Source organism: Cyberlindnera jadinii (genome assembly GCF_001661405.1).
Source record: "Cyberlindnera jadinii NRRL Y-1542 unplaced genomic scaffold CYBJAscaffold_1, whole genome shotgun sequence".
Lineage (NCBI taxonomy): Eukaryota > Fungi > Ascomycota > Saccharomycetes > Phaffomycetales > Wickerhamomycetaceae > Williopsis > Williopsis jadinii.
In genome coordinates, this window is record NW_017963652.1 from 589,337 (window position 1) to 605,188 (window position 15,852).

The window sequence follows — 15,852 nt, forward strand, 5'->3', positions numbered from 1 at the left end:
TCGTTGGCGCGGTGATGAGAAAAACAAGCCATCATACACACACCATCAACAACAACAAGCACAACACACGCTACGCAATTGGAGGCTAACATGGAGACGCTACAAAAGACGCCGGTTCCATTCGATGACACCTACGTTCTCTACGATCCCACAGACCCGCTGTCCTTTATCTGTGCGGGTTTATCGCTGTTGCCCATCGGCATCCTGTGCTTCTACCTCTCGTGGTTCATTGTGACGAGGGAATTGGAACCGTGTATCATGGCATGTGGACAAGTATTCAACGACGTGTTGAATAACATCGTGAAGAACCATGTGAAGCACCCAAGACCAAGGGTGTTCGAAGGGTTCCAGCAGAACGGGCTAAGGTCCGGGTACGGTATGCCTAGTGCGCATGCGCAGTTCATGGGCTTCTTCTTCACGTACTTGACACTTCGACTATGGTTACAATGGAGAGGCCTGACCACCACGAGAAGGCTCTGCGGCACGCTGGCCTTAGCGACGGTGTCGTGCAGTGTGATATTCGCACGGGTGTATCTTCACTACCATAGCGTTCCACAAGTTGTTGTTGGCACATGCATCGGTTCCTCACTTGGTGTCACCTTCTTCTTCATCGGCACCATGGCTCGCACCACGGGTCTCACCAATTGGGTGCTCTCATGGTCAATCAGCGATTTCTTGAGCCTGAAGGATACATGCTTCTTCCAGCCTGAATCGCTAGCTGAACAACGCAACCAATGGCTTAACAGAAGACAGCAGCAACTACAACACCCATCATCATCTTCTTCTTCATCAAAGGTTGAGTGATGCCTGCATCTAGACTTCCCAATCGGGAAACCCTACCGTTCTCACAAAAAATCGTAATAATGTCTGCATAACCGTCAAACACACACGTAGCGCGCGCTTATACCCGCCCAATTAAAACCCGTAGCGCTGTTTTCAGCTGGAACCTGCCACAAAGACAAACTTCCCCAAAGAGCCCGTCCGCCCACTGCTGCCCCGTCCCCCCTAAAAATTTTTGAAAAAAAAACGCTCCCAGTGTGGGCGATCCTCCAACGAGCGAACCCGGCAGGGAGGGAAGGGGAAAAAAACCAAAGGGAAACGTTCGAAAACACCCACACGAACAACAAACCCTCAACAAACAACAATCAACACATCAATTGTTAGACAATAATGTTCAGATCCACTGCTCTTAGAACTGTTGCTCGCGCTCAAGCTGTTGCCAGAAGAAGCTATGCTGACGTTGCCACCTCTGACGTTTTGAAGCTCTCTTTGGCTCTTCCACATGAGACCATCTTTTCATCCGAGACCGTCACACAGGTGAACGTTCCAGGTGTCTCTGGTGAGTTTGGTATCTTGGCCAACCACGTTCCAATCATCGAGCAATTGAAGCCAGGTGTTGTCCAGATCACCGAGTCCTCCGGCTCCATCAAGGAGTACTTTGTCGCTGGTGGCTTTGCTACCGTTCAGCCAGGCTCCACCTTGTCCATCACCACTGTTGAGGCATTCGAGGCCTCTGCCTTCTCCGCTGAGGCCATCAAGACCCAATTGGCCGAGGCCCAGAAGAACGTTAACTCATCTGATGAGGCCGTTGCTGCTGAGGCTTCCATCCAAGTTGAGGTCCTCGAGGCCTTGCAAGCTATTGCTAAATAGATGAATTGCACTTGATGCTGAAAGTTGAGTCCATTTATATCTACAGTAGTGAACAAGGAGGAGAGACGGAAAGACACATAAAACAAAAGGCACATAAAAGAGAATGAAAGAAGAGAGAGGTACGATTATGAATGAATAATAGGGGAATCCTGCCCTTTTTTCTTTTAGAGGAGGCTCTCTGGATGAGATTTTTCTTTGGGCTGAATTGAAATAAAACTAAATAAAGCCATTATGAAATATTCCACGATCTATTACATACATTGAGATCAGCCATTGTAGAGTGCTCATCGCCATTGACTTTCCCTTCGATTGTACTCTCTGTAGCTGTTGTTGCTAATGTAGTGATGCGCACATCTTTTCGTAAACAAACAACTACACAACACACGAAACTATGGATGTCGCATCAACTCAGAGAAGCACACACACAAGTAGAATGGGAGAAATGGACTCGGAAGATACTCACTGTCTCAATACACCACATACAATCACACAGACTGTGCCCATGGACTCGATTCCAAGCTCGCCAGTAAGGAAGCACGCTACGAAACCACATCTCATAGTGTCATCACCTCCCCAGAGCACGATGGAAAAGTTACAATCAAAGGCACAGGAGAGGTACAAAGGTCTCAGAGAGCCGATGTCCTCGCCGCTAAAGGACAGATCTAAGCATAGGATGATATCTCATGGTCAGAAGTATACGTTACGTGGTGAAGAATACATACCTTTTACCAAAAGAGAACGCGATGAGAGAAGATCCCAACGGCTGTTGGACCGCAGAGGTGGATTGGATACCATGGGGAAGTTTGTTGATACACAGGAGAAGAAGAGATACAACGAGCGTCTACGAAGAGAAGCCGATGCTCATGTGGTTCAGGATTGGCAGGTTGATTCCGTGGTGGAGGAAGAAAAGTTAACACCATATGAGTTGGAGCTGGAGATGATGATCATGAATGAAGAGAGAGCATTGGAAGCAATGATCAATGATCTGGATATATAGCTCACATAATCAGAACCTCAGCTAGTTCAATCAAGATATGCAAAATCCCCAATGTAGAGGAACAAGGGCTTACTCAGTATATCTATATACAGTGCTGGTGATTATTTTATTAATGCTGTAACAGATGAAGAGGTCGTAACAAAGGCGTGAAGAAAACAGAGAAAACAACAAGAGGTGAATAGTCTAAAAAGGAAGAAAACAAAACAGAAGAAGAGAAGAAAACATTGTCAAAGAGAGGGTATATTGATAGCTGATGCTATACAGAAGAAACAATTAAAAAAAAGAGGAAGAGAGAGAGAAGATGGTATAAAATAAATGCAGAGAAAAGGATGAGAGAAATGAGATGGGGGTAACATGATGTGAGAGAAGTAGTATCATCTGGTATAGCAGTCTTGGGGTCATTCAGCTAACCAATGTTGAATCACAAAGTCAACTGAATCTTCTGTTGCTCCCTGGCCCATTTAGCAGTGTCAATGGTGCTCTGAGAGAAATCTGGATGGGTTCTCACCCTCTTGATGAATTCAGTGACCCAGCTTTGGGCGTATGCCTCTTTGATGCGTCCATCTGGGAACATCTGGGCCAAATCACCAATTAATCCAACGGCACTTCTGTTGACACTATCACTAGTGATGAATGCAATGTCCTTTTGAACAGCACTCAAGAGTTCGAAAATCTGTGCCACGTATGGGTAAATTTCATTTGCACATTCATGCAATCCACCAACGATACCAACATAACAGTCCAACACAGATTCAAGAACAGTGGTGACGTAGTCAACAGCTTCTGGCGTACTGTTCTCTGGCTCCATGTTCTGTGCAGCGTGGCAAATGCGGAAAACCACATCCAGGTATGGCTTAAAACCAGCACCAACAGCAGTGGCAATGTCACCAAATGCAGATAGCACAGTTGGCTTCAACTCCTTACGAACATTTGGATTTTGAAGCAGACCACCAAGGATATTCATTAAACCTTCAAAGTATTGTTGGAAAGATTCACCAAGAGAGTGGGAAATATCAGCAACAAGACCAACAGCAGTGTTAGAAACTGGAGAGTCAACTTGGTTCAAAGCGTTGGTCAAGAATGGTAGGAAGGCACTCATGTAATTGTTAAAGTTCTGGCCAACAGCACCTGCAAGGGCAGATATAGCAATGAAGATATCCTCTTCAATGACAGAGTTCTGCTGGGTCTGTAGTAGTTTGAGCAGTAACTCCATCAGAGAATTGGCAACACCAGAAACGTCTGGGCCGATTCTTCTAATAACGTTTGTCAACAGAGCTAAAATATTTGCCTGTAATTCCTCAAGATTGGCCTTATCCTCATTGGTCTGAACTTGAGCTTGAAGTTGTGTAGTGGCATCGATCCTTTGTAAAACAACAGAGCCAACGTTGTTGATAATATCCATCACATCATTAGCAGAGTATTGCACCATTATGGACAATGCCTCATAGGAGGCGGCTCTTGTAGAGTGTTCGTTATCACCTCTAGCAGAAATCTCCAACAAGATTGGTACCAATCCGCTGTAGTATGGAGAAATAATGGAGGTGTCTTGACCTGGTGCGGTTTCGTTCAACTGTTCAACGATGTTGATTAAAGTCCAACAAGAGTTTGTGGAAACTTTTCCGTGGTCTCTCAAACCTTGTGAGACGGCAGAGAGGACTCTTGGAAGGTCAGTATCAATGCTTATGGCATCAATGAGCAAATCAGCAATTCTGCCCACACACCAGGCCACAGTGTCTTTAACTTGCAAATTTTCATCAGACATAAGAGCTAATATTGGAGTGAGAGCCTGTTGAATCAACACCTTCAACTGTTCTCTATCCGGACCATCAAGAATAGAACCGAATGCCATCACAGCAGCTTCACGATCTCTCCAACTGGAACCCCCAATATTTTGTTCGACAAAAGTCAAAGTAGGTTGAACAACGTAGTTTCCGGTATCTTGAGCGAAAAGCGTCAAACAAGCACCTGCAGCCATGGCAACGTTCCATGTATCATCATCTGGGTCGTCGTTTTGCTTTTTCAATAATTGAAACAACGTTGGTAAGATAGTTTCAATGGCGTACATGGCAAAGTTGTACAATTTCAGAGGAGAATCTGGGTATTCGTTCTTTTCCATTGTGATATCGATCTCATTTTCACAAACGGTACTCCAAAACTCAACAGCCATACAAGCAACACGCTCATCCTCGGATTGCATACCAGCAACAGTTAATCCATACAAGGCTTTTTCCATGTAAACACTCATATAGGAATAGTATAAAGCCATGATACGAGCAAGAGCACCAAATGCAGCAGCCTTCAGCTCATTATCATCGGCTTGTGTAGCTTCACAAACCACTTGCATGATGTAATGTCTTTCGCCTTCACGCTCAAAGTTCAGCTTGATAAACTCAAGGGAATCAACAAGTGCATTCAAAGCAGTGAGTCTAACCACTTTAGAAGTCTCTGAGGATTGAGCACCTTGAACAATAGCAATTAAGATACCGTTGGACTGTGCAACGATGGTTGGGTCATTTGGATCAGCAGATTCACAAATGTAACCAATCGTCAATAAAGAAGCACGCTTCACGTGCTCTGGTTTTTCTGGCTTGGTGTTTTCCACAATGAGCCCAATCAACTCAGTCCACTCTTTTCTAGGAAGTTCGATTTCAGCAATAGCAGCCACAAGTTGTGCTGCAGAATTTGCAACACGATCGTTATCTGTCAGCAAGGAGGAAAGAGCAACGTTCTTGATCTCAGCTTTTGCAGCAGTGTCCAAACTGATCCAGCGCTGCGCCTGTTCGCTCTTCTTATGAGAGTCCTTCGATGTGAGCTCGTTCTTTAGAGTGATACCAGCAAGAATTCTCACCTCTGGCTTCAGCGCTACGTTGGCCAACGTCTGTGTCAAGAGACCCAGATACATAACAAAGTTTTCCTTTGCCATGCCCTGTAACTGGGCTTCAGCCTCTGAACGCTGTTGAGCGTTTGGGTTCAAGATCGCATTCTCCAATACTTGGCTAATATCCATCTTTGTAAGTCTGTATCGATTCGTTAGTATTCAAAGATCAAAGAGTCGGATCAAGGGGAAGATACATATGGCGTATACTCTCGATCCGTATCACAACAGCAACAACGGCACAACAGCACCCGCTTCACAGATCAAAATCAAAGAACAAAGGCAGGCCCTGCTGATGAATACAGCACAGTAGAGAACGTACTATTCAGTATCAGTGAAGTATGAAACAGGTAGGATGAAGCTACTTCTTCTGTGTTTACAAAGGTATAAAAGAATGAGGAATTGCTGGCGGTGAAGTTTTTTTGATTCGGCCAAAGGAAGAAAAACACAACAAGCGGGATGGGAGTTCCGACCATGTTGTGATGTTTGTAATTTACCGAAAAGGGTATGTTCCGAGGGTAAACATTTGGTCGTCACGACAACAGGTAAAATTTCGATTCTTCTTATATAGGGCAAATCTATGGGTTTCATTCGACTATGGAGCTGAACGGGTGTGCTATGGTGGAAACTACAATGCAAGATCTCGGAAAGATGGCTGTGTATAAGTTTCTGGTGGAAGTGACTTGGTCTGTGGAGGATTAAAACTTCCTTCTTGCCTCTTTGTTCTTCTTGTAGTGTGCCTTTTTACCAGAGGTCTTCTTGACTTGAATCTCGTCGTATTTTCTCTTGAAGTATTTCTTCGTATCGTCGTCGTACATAACACTCTCCAATATCGTGGAGTGGCGATCTCTGTTTTTGAGTCTTGCAGAGTAGAACTCTGTATTTCCTTCCACTATCGTACCAATCTGGAAAAACTCTGGTACTTGCCATTTATCCTTCTTGTAGTGTCTCTTTGGGTCCAGTGCAGCTCTCATCTGGATGATCTTGAGGTCTCTCTTCACAGAGTCTGTCAGCTCGCCCTTTGGCATATCAAACCACTTGGAACCTGAAGTTGAGGGCTGTTCGGATGCCTTCTTCTTGGTATGCATTATCGGGTCATTAATGTTGATTATACCATCGTTCTTCCGAGCTTTGTGTGCATTTTCCTCCTTAGACAAAGAAGATGTATCCTGTATCTTGGGCAGCTTTGCAATGGACTTCTTAATCTGTGTAAACTCGTCCTCTTCTTTATCATTCACTACACTCTTTGGATGAGACTTTTGCAGCTCTGCAAAGAGATCATCGATGTCCAGATTTTCGTATTCATCTGTTTCTATGACGCTAGGAGCTGTGGATGACTCTCTGATAGGCGATAAAGGCATCTTTGTTGGGCTTATTATCTGCATTTAGCTGGTTGATCAGAACAACTGGCTTGAAGAATTTTTTTCTTTCGCTCTGCTCCCTTCGCTGCGCGATGAGCTGCTAATTCCGAACAAAAAAGAAAAACTATCGGAATATTAACGGCTCCAACAAGGTGCGAGTGATAAATAAAAAGAGGAACCGGGGGAACACCCTCGGATTATCATATATATGATATACGTTAGGTAGTATTTAAGGAAGTTCGTACTTGGATTATCTCGTTTGAAAGCTGGGATTTAGTTCTATATCATCATGTTTTCCTTATGTTATTTAGCCCCCTTTAGAATATAAAATGAACATCTTTAGTTTCTATCATGTGACTGGGGAGTCGAGGCAACAGAGTAGACACGCTTCATCGGATAGTGTGAGAGATTTAACGAAGATACAGAGTATAAAGAAGCTTGAGAATAATCTATGGTATGTGTTTAGTGGGTATAATTTCATTCATGCTCAATATAGACTGCCTTTTGATGATTCTAATTCTTTGTCAGTACTTCTTGAGTGCTCTGTATGATCTCCACACACCAGTTACCATTACTTCACCAAGACAATGTACAAAGTGGGGCATCAATTAACAAATAAGGCTCATTATAATACTCCATGAAGCATGAAAAACATGAAAATGAGATATTTAGAGTGAGTTAGAGAATCAATATTGATTATTATTGATATCCTCCATGGTAACTTTTTCAGCCAATTAATTCTGTCTAATTTCAGATGAACTTTGATATCAATGTTTTAAAATTAAATAGAAGTCCCCAATAATGATTAACCATACTTTGATAATCATAATGAGCATATATAGGGCACATTTACAGAGGTTTATTTAGTTGGTGGTATTTCAGTGGATCTACTAGCGGAAGACAGGTCTGGGGTCCGCATAGGATTAGCAAAACACCCGGACATACGTCGTTGCTTCGGTCGCGCTACGCGGTTAGATTCCGATTTGTTATTGTTATTGTTGTTGTTATTGTTTTGAATATATGGCTCCCGCCAACAAAATGTTGCTGAGGAACTATTTTCCTCCTACTAAATCCTGGATTCTGTAAACAAGTAATCCGTTTACTCGAACCTCAGCCAACTTTGAGATGAGTCACAACTAACATATGGGCGAGAATGATCACCCATTATCATAGAGACTTATAATGTTGAATTCCTTTCTTCTGATTCCCTTTTGTATTGTTATTTCTGAGTATGTTGTTGTTTTGATCTGACCCCTGAAAGGGATATTTGAACACAGATATTAACCAAAGTACAGATATATCATTAGTTTGAAACATATACTGGTGATCTAGTGTCAATCTTGCAGTACCGATCGCCGTGGGACATTTCCGATATCAAAGTTTAGGGTATGTTGTTGATTTTGTCGAAAAGCGTCAAATTTGAAGCGCTAACCAAGCCTTTATTAATCAGTTATACTAACCATACAGCTCTACAACCAAGGATCTTGCATCAAAGATTGTCAATCCTGTGTACTCGATACAGTCCGACACACTTCCCCAGACTTCTAGTTATTCAAGTCCGTTACCATTCCATCACACTTGTTAATTTTGATCCATTTCCCTCAAAGGTGTGTATTTGATTTCATTGGAACAAACCGAATTGAGTGCTTTTGATTTGAATACTAACATCCCAAGTTTTTTTCTCCCATTGTTTTTTTGTTGTTTAAGAACACATTCTGCCATTTTATGGGTCAATGGTGATATATGACAAGATCTTCTCTATGTCTGTATTCATGTTCATACCATGTATCCCTCCACATTCTAAGAGAATCGTTTCGAGCATCATTAGTTTTTTACTAGCGTTGTTATTTGAGTTAGATGGGGGTGCTTGCCTGCCAATTTGAATGTTTGATGTTGATACTAGGCGAGATAGTCCTTCCAACTCCCCATAGAGAGTGCTTTGGATACAGTCTTTATCACTCCCATGGATACATTCAATTCTGTTTTTGCTGGAAGATCATATTACTGTTCTGATATTGGACATTGCTTCAGATGGAACTGTCTACAAATCGCAAAAAAAATATCATCTAGAATAGTTTTATGTGGTTTACCGACGTTCTTATGTGTTTACACGCTTATTTTGGCTCAGACCACCCACGGTTTTTCCTTGCTTTCGTTTCCTCTTCTTAGTCTTAGTGGGTGGCTTGTTTCTGTCAAAATCTGACGCTTCCAAGTGTTGGTGCTCCATAAATGCATTCTCCAATGAACTGTTTGTTAAACTATCCACAGTTAAAGACGATGTGGTGGTTTTGGTGGTTTTGGTGGTTTTGGTGACTTCGGTGACTTTGGTGACTTTGGTGGCTTCGGTGACTTCGGTGACTTTGGTGACTTTAGGTGACATTAGTGACTCCTTGATGGATGTAATATCCTGTCTCATTGAGCGCACATCATCAATTTTGTATCGTTGACAAATTTTCTCCACAGAGAGATCACCGATCACCGATGAATGAATGTACAGAGGAAATTCTCCTTCAAGAAGTGGTGCAAGAGTTTGATATCCGAAAAATTTGATATCAGACTTACTGGTACCTTTACTCTCTTTCCACTTTGTGATACAGCTTTCTATGTCGTTTTCAAACTTCCAATCGTTGATTTTAGAGAGCACAGCCAAGACATGAGGACAATACGTGAACTCTCTAACTTCACCTCTGCACTGGTTACACGAAACATCATCACCATGAATTTTGACGATTACTCCAGCACTGTTCATCAGACTCTTGAAATATTCCTTTCTGAATGGCACATATGATTCTTTGGATCTCTTGAGTGGAACATGACATCGTGTAATGAAACTGAGAAGCTCTTCATCAGTATAGGACACCTTTTTGGAATTCACAAGATAAAATCCATCTTGCTCATCGACTTCAAACATGCTTGACAGATAAATAGCCACATTCACATGAACAACACCCAAAGTGGTCATGGAAACTTTCGACTTGGCATTTAGGTCAGAAAGTTCATAAACAGTCAATTCTTCATCAAGTTGTTGCAGAGCCAGCAGATTCAAAATAATGTTGATTTTATTTGTGCCTCTAAGACGTTTGATTCTACTATTGAACACTTCCACTTGGTTAGACGTGAAAACATCCATTGTGACATTCGCTGTACCATTCAAAAGAGAGCGAGATATCTGATCCATAGTAGAGATTAGATGAAACGTTGTATTCTTGTTTGTTCTTTTATCAGTCACAAAGTTGGCTTTCAACTTTGCAACAGCTTCTTCTCTCACATTTGAATGCTGACTATGGATTGCTGTGTTCAGCCATTTTGAAGCTGCTTTCTTGTATTCGGAACTAGTGCACTTCAGAAGGCTCTGTTTCAGGTGGAAAGTACAGATCGTGTTTGTCATTTCAGGGAAAACTAGCTTGATGGCAAGTCGCGTTCCCTTTTGACCATCTGTAATACATGTCCAATTCTTTATGACCATGCTTTCCACGAACCATGGATTTGCTGATCTGAAAGCAGTTAAAAAGTTTGTCCACGATTGCGCACATTCATTACGACACAACGCAAAAGCCCAAGGAACGGTCCTGTTGTTACCATATTTGCAATTCATGACCAGAAGGGTTGAGAATTTATCATCAGATTGAGCGTTCTTGATTTTCACAAACGTACCATCCAAAGCCAACACTCCAATGGACTTTTCTAAATTGAGTTCTTCACAGAGAATATTCTGGAAGTACACCATGTCAACTGAGGTTTCATCATCTTTCTTATTCTCCAGAAATTCGTCCATGGCTGATGTAAGCTCCGGAGGCACTGTGAAGTTTTCTTCTTCCAAGGAAGAAAGATAGTATACCATCTTATCTTTCTCGACAGCATAAACACTGTCGAGAATACTGGTGTCAATCTCATTCTTCGAGTTCAGGATTTCAATTCTGGAATCAATTAGTTCAGCTTTCAGATCATCGTCATTGATTTTTTTCAATGAGCTTTCAGCCTCTAAATCATCATCAAGTTCATGGTCACAATTGATTGGTTCAACTTCAAAGGGTTCATCATCAGGCAGCGGAATTGGAACTCCACGTTCACCGAAGGTGACACATTCCTGATTTTGCACATCGTCAATAACACTTTCACGCAATGCATGATTTCGTTCAAGTGATTCTGTCATATCAGCTCCACTAGAAGCAAACCAACCATTTTCAAAGGCCATCTTGTTTCCATTGAATCCGACCATGATGCATCCAACTTTATGGAGTGCTATTGCTGTGCTCACTATATCCACATCACTGAATGAATCGTGATAAATCGTTGTCGTTCGAATTGTACGGGACATGGTTTTTTTCAGTGATTCAATAAGTCTGTCTTGATCAATTGCCTGGAAACCGACCAAAGAGTTAATGGTGTCGATGATGCGTCGATCTCCGTTGAAGCCAAGGATTTCAATAATAGTACTGAGTGCTAGATCTTTTTCTAATTTTGCAACAAGATGTTGATTGCTTTCATTGGTGGACTCGAGAAACATATGGGACTTGTGAAGTCCAACAAGATGTAAAATATGGGAAACAATCTTTTGATGAAACACATTATTTGTTAACATGCTGTATCTTTTGAGAAGTTGTACATCAGAACCAAAAGATTGATATTTACTCTCAACGTCTTTGAATTCTTTCGCCAGCATTGTTTCAAATTCGCCATCTGATAACCTGGAGGTGTTGTACCCTCTTTTTGCTCCCTGCTTGATCTTGGACAAAATGAGCCTCTTCTGTCTTTTGATCATATCGTCCATAGTACAGTCATGATCAACATTCATCTTTCTAATCTGTACTTGCCCATGGGAGTTGCAATATTGCACATTCGCTATTACCACATCGCATTGGCAACAAGAATATGATTTGGTCACAGTGAATCTTGCTTTGGACTTATGGATGCCATTTCGATGGTTATTATTCTTATAGAATATTCCGTTGCAGATTGTGAACTTGATGAATAAAGCCATTTCAGCATCATCAAAAGTCTGGAAACGAGCCCCAACTTTCAATTTTTTCAAGAGGTTCCTGTATATCTTGTCCTTTATGATATTCAAGAACGTTCTTCCCGGATTTGGTTGGGCTTCAAGGTCTGATTCATTATCATCATCATCATCAATCTCATTGGAGGATAAAAGGGGGGTGGATACTGGACTTCCTGGAGGATTCACATCATCTGAGTCATTTTCGTCGTCACTTTCAATATTTGGAAGAGTCTTTGAAGGCCTAATATGCACTTTCTTTGCATGTGCTGGTTGATTTGTTGACGATGAGGACTCGCAAGTGGTTGGTTGATGATTTTGCATCATACTTTGCACATGTTTGATCTTTTCTTCCAGGTCTTTGATCTTTTTATCTCTGTGTCTGATCTTTAGGTCTTTTTCTTTCACTATGGCTTTCATCTCTTTGCCCTTCTCTAGGAGTTGCTCTTTCAATATCTCCTCATTCGTTTGTTTAACGTATGAAATCGACGCAGTTGTGTTCGTTGGCAGTGAGGAATCCAGCTTGCCTTCAAGTAACGACAGAGCCATATTCAATAGGCCAAGATTCTTCGTGGATTTAGAGAGCGTGTCTTTACAGGTTCGGATGCCATCAGTTTCCTCCAAGGGCTCACCAGAGCCTTGAATTTGACCCTGGAACACTACACCATTCAGTGTTCCTTGGAAAGTTCCATCAAGTTCTCCACAAACAATTGTTTTTGAAAGTTTTACATCCACAGCCTTCGAGCTCGGTACAGCAATGGGTTTATGGGTAGAATTTATCTCGATTCTTTGGATCGCATCTGATGCTATGTCAGTTTTCATTTGCTCTCTGATGATGATATTAAGGAGCAAAAGCTCAACCTATTTTAACTCTTCATTGTTACTAACCAGACTCAGTGGTATTTGGAATGCTCATTGCTTGCAATAAAATGATGGAATGAACCTAACACCCGGTGGGTGGGAGCTTTGAAATATTGGTTATGTTATATGTGATGTTACTGTTTATTGTTGATGTACACTTAATGTGTGTTTATTCCTTCTGAAAGCATTGTTCTCTATGCGATACCAGGATCATGGTTAGCGTGCCCGTACCGACACATATATGGATCACGTGCCTATCTTTCGCGTTGCTGGGGAACGCATTTTAGGCATAGCGCGTTCGGTGCTTACATAATCGTAGAGTTGGTATCAAATCACGTGACAGTTATTTAATGTCTTGTTACTCCAGTTTATACAATGATTCATCACCTTTGATCTCCAGTGCTATGGACGCATCCAACAACAGCTCCTTGTCATTTATCAAGGTGTCTCTCTGTCTCTCGACATCTTCCAACTGTTCTTTTAACAATTCGTGAACCTCCAAGGACCACACATATTTCCTCTCCAAGTCAGCGTATAGATTAACCAACTCCTCTCTTGATAACTTGTCAATCTCTTCATCCCGTGGTAGAGGTTCTAGTGTCTGTGCGTCTTCGAACGTCCTTGTGGCCTGCTCCATGATCTGCGTCTTAAAGGCAGAGTTGTCGACTCTGTACTGTTCCCTCAGCTCAGCGTTGATCTCAGCGTTCGCAGTACGGCCCTTCTTCCTCGAGGGCTCACTGACAATGTCATCCGCAGTGACGTTGGAAATCTTCAAGAAGTCAATCTTGCGGCTATTGAGCATCCTGTTGAACTCGCGGTCTGATATCTTGGAGAACTTCTTCGGAGGAGGTGCGTTCAACAGTGGCGACGAATAGCGGAATTGGTCCAGGAAGGTGAACCAGGACAACTTGTTGTCCTTGTGCTCCTCGTGCCTGGCCTTCAGGTGCACTTGGAGTTGATCCGCGTTGGGGAACTCTTCATCGCAGTCCGTGACAAAACACGTGAATGGACAGTACTTCACGTGCGACCGTATGTGGTTGATCAGCGCATAGTGGTTCGCCTCCATCTGCCCACACCCTTCCCACAGACATTGGAGGTCCCCTGGGTGCGAGTGCACCTCCGTGATATGTCTCATCAACGCTCTCGGCTCATGCTGCGACCCACACTTCTCCCATTTACACGCCAGCTCTAATCCTGACATTCTCACACACTGTTCTAATCCTGAAGCACAAACACACACACACACACACCAGCTTGCTCTCTTTCCAAACCGGCTTACTCACAACAAACAGCCCGCTGTTGTCTGCTGACGGAAAGAGTACACAACGTTGATGTGGTTTGTCCCTTCGCAAGGGAGGCCAATTCCGACCACTGTGCACGTGATGTCCGACCTTTTTTGTCCTGTCCCGTTTTTTTTCCTCTCCTTCGACGTTGAAATTTTCCAGCGGTCAAGACAAAAGGGACAAACAACTCTTCTCATCATCAACTGGACAAATCTCGAGAGTGGTTATTTGCTTTGATTGGCTACTTCAGCATGTCCTCTTTACAATTACAGATCCTTGAGATCCTCGATAAGGAAGCACAGATCGGCAACACAGCTGAGAGATTGGCCGGCTTGGACTCCCAGACAGTCCAGGCTGCCTTGAACTCGTTAGTCTCTCGTAACAAGGTTACGTATAAGAGCATTGAGAAGGAGCACTGGAACCTCACGGATGAGGCCAAGGACATTGTTCAAAATGGCTCCCACGAGTACAGACTGCTGGAGCTTGTGCTCAAGCTCGAGCACTTGAAGATCTCCGAGGTTGGCTCGCAGCTTGGTCCTAACGGTAAGATGGGCCAGGCCAGAGCCTTCAAGAACGGATGGATCTCCAAGAACGGGGACGAGCTGGTTCTGAACGAGAAGGTCGACAAGGCTCAGTTGCCTCACGACACCACTGCCGAGGAGCTGAAGGAGATTCAAGAGAAGGGCACGCTGTCGGACGCTAAGAAGATCCAAGAGCTGAAGAAGCGTAAGCTCATCACATTGACCAAGATTCTGTCCTTCTCCGTGGAGAAGGGCTCTGAGTTCTCAACGACAATTGAGCAGCTGGAGACCGACATCACGTCTGACATGGTGATCACGGGTTCTTGGGAGAACGCCAAGTTCAAGCCATACAACTTTGCCTCGGAAGGTGTTGCTCCTCCAGCCGGTGCCCTCCATCCTTTGAACAAAGTGCGTGAGGAGTTCAGACAGATCTTCTTCTCCATGGGCTTCACAGAGATGCCTTCTAACCAGTACGTCGACACCGGCTTCTGGAACTTTGACACCTTGTTCGTCCCTCAGCAGCACCCTGCTAGAGATTTGCAAGATACTTTCTACTTGAAGGACCCATTGGTTGGTGGATTACCAGAGGATAAGGAGTACCTGGAAAACACCAAAAAGGTGCACGAGCAAGGTCTGTACGGATCTATCGGTTACAGATACCCATGGAAGCCAGAAGAGACCCAGAAGTTGGTTCTGAGAACCCACACCACTGCTATTTCCTCCGCAATGTTGAAGAAACTTGCTGCTGATCCAAAGCCTACAAGACTGTTCTCCATCGACAGAGTGTTCAGAAACGAAGCAGTCGATGCCACTCATTTGGCTGAATTCCACCAAATCGAAGGTGTCATCGCAGACTACGACATCACCTTGGGTAACCTGATTGAATTCATGGAGTCCTTCTTCGACAAGATGGGTGTCCGTGATCTCAGATTCAAGCCAACATATAACCCATACACCGAGCCTTCTATGGAGATTTACTCCTGGCATCAAGGGTTAGGCAAATGGGTTGAAATCGGTAACTCTGGTATGTTCCGTCCAGAGATGTTGGAGCCAATGGGGCTCCCTAAGAACATGCGTGTCCTCGGTTGGGGTCTTTCATTAGAACGTCCAACTATGATCAAGTACGCAGTCAGTAACATTAGAGAACTGTTGGGCCATAAGGTCTCCTTAGACTTCATCGAGACCAACCCAGCTGCTCGTTTGGATGAAGATTTGGTTTGAGTTAGTCGAGTTCATATATAGAGAAACTACACTGTTATCTGAGTAATGCTTGATTCAAACGTTTGTAATGTACATGTTGTTTTATTCGAT

The 15,852-nt window shown here is 43.2% G+C and overlaps 8 protein-coding genes across 8 annotated transcripts; 4 read left to right on the plus strand and 4 right to left on the minus strand.

The window, feature by feature from the left end:
• Nucleotides 1-90: 90 nt before the first annotated feature.
• CAX4 (dolichyldiphosphatase) lies at nt 91-804 on the plus strand (the record flags this gene model as incomplete). The annotated part of the gene is made up of 1 exon (XM_020212351.1): nt 91-804. One exon carries the CDS (start codon nt 91-93, stop codon nt 802-804), a length of 714 nt encoding a protein of 237 aa, XP_020073003.1.
• Nucleotides 805-987: 183 nt separating this feature from the next.
• Nucleotides 988-1,825, plus strand: ATP16 (F1F0 ATP synthase subunit delta). Its single transcript, XM_020213998.1, has one exon. The coding sequence runs from the start codon at nt 1,171-1,173 to the stop codon at nt 1,648-1,650; it is 480 nt and encodes a 159-aa protein (XP_020073004.1). The 5' UTR covers nt 988-1,170; the 3' UTR covers nt 1,651-1,825.
• Nucleotides 1,826-2,092: 267 nt separating this feature from the next.
• Nucleotides 2,093-2,647, plus strand: CYBJADRAFT_170429 (uncharacterized protein; the record flags this gene model as incomplete). The annotated part of the gene is made up of 1 exon (XM_020216111.1): nt 2,093-2,647. One exon carries the CDS (start codon nt 2,093-2,095, stop codon nt 2,645-2,647), a length of 555 nt encoding a protein of 184 aa, XP_020073005.1.
• A 421-nt stretch (nt 2,648-3,068) lies between these two features.
• Nucleotides 3,069-5,654, minus strand: KAP95 (karyopherin beta; the record flags this gene model as incomplete). The annotated part of the gene is made up of 1 exon (XM_020216767.1): nt 3,069-5,654. One exon carries the CDS (start codon nt 5,652-5,654, stop codon nt 3,069-3,071), a length of 2,586 nt encoding a protein of 861 aa, XP_020073006.1.
• Nucleotides 5,655-6,055: 401 nt separating this feature from the next.
• FCF2 (Fcf2p) lies at nt 6,056-6,905 on the minus strand. Its single transcript, XM_020213999.1, has one exon. It carries the CDS (start codon nt 6,881-6,883, stop codon nt 6,221-6,223), a length of 663 nt encoding a protein of 220 aa, XP_020073007.1. The 5' UTR covers nt 6,884-6,905; the 3' UTR covers nt 6,056-6,220.
• Nucleotides 6,906-10,560: 3,655 nt separating this feature from the next.
• Nucleotides 10,561-12,836, minus strand: CYBJADRAFT_165347 (uncharacterized protein; the record flags this gene model as incomplete). Its single annotated transcript, XM_020214000.1, has 1 exon — nt 10,561-12,836. A coding segment is annotated over exon 1 (1,829 nt), but the record flags the coding sequence as incomplete, so codon positions are not given.
• Nucleotides 12,837-13,044: 208 nt separating this feature from the next.
• Nucleotides 13,045-14,054, minus strand: CYBJADRAFT_165348 (uncharacterized protein). The gene has a single exon (XM_020214001.1). The coding sequence runs from the start codon at nt 13,936-13,938 to the stop codon at nt 13,096-13,098; it is 843 nt and encodes a 280-aa protein (XP_020073009.1). The 5' UTR covers nt 13,939-14,054; the 3' UTR covers nt 13,045-13,095.
• FRS2 (phenylalanine--tRNA ligase subunit alpha) lies at nt 14,055-15,851 on the plus strand. The gene has a single exon (XM_020217774.1). It carries the CDS (start codon nt 14,272-14,274, stop codon nt 15,760-15,762), a length of 1,491 nt encoding a protein of 496 aa, XP_020073010.1. The 5' UTR covers nt 14,055-14,271; the 3' UTR covers nt 15,763-15,851.
• Nucleotide 15,852: the final 1 nt, after the last annotated feature.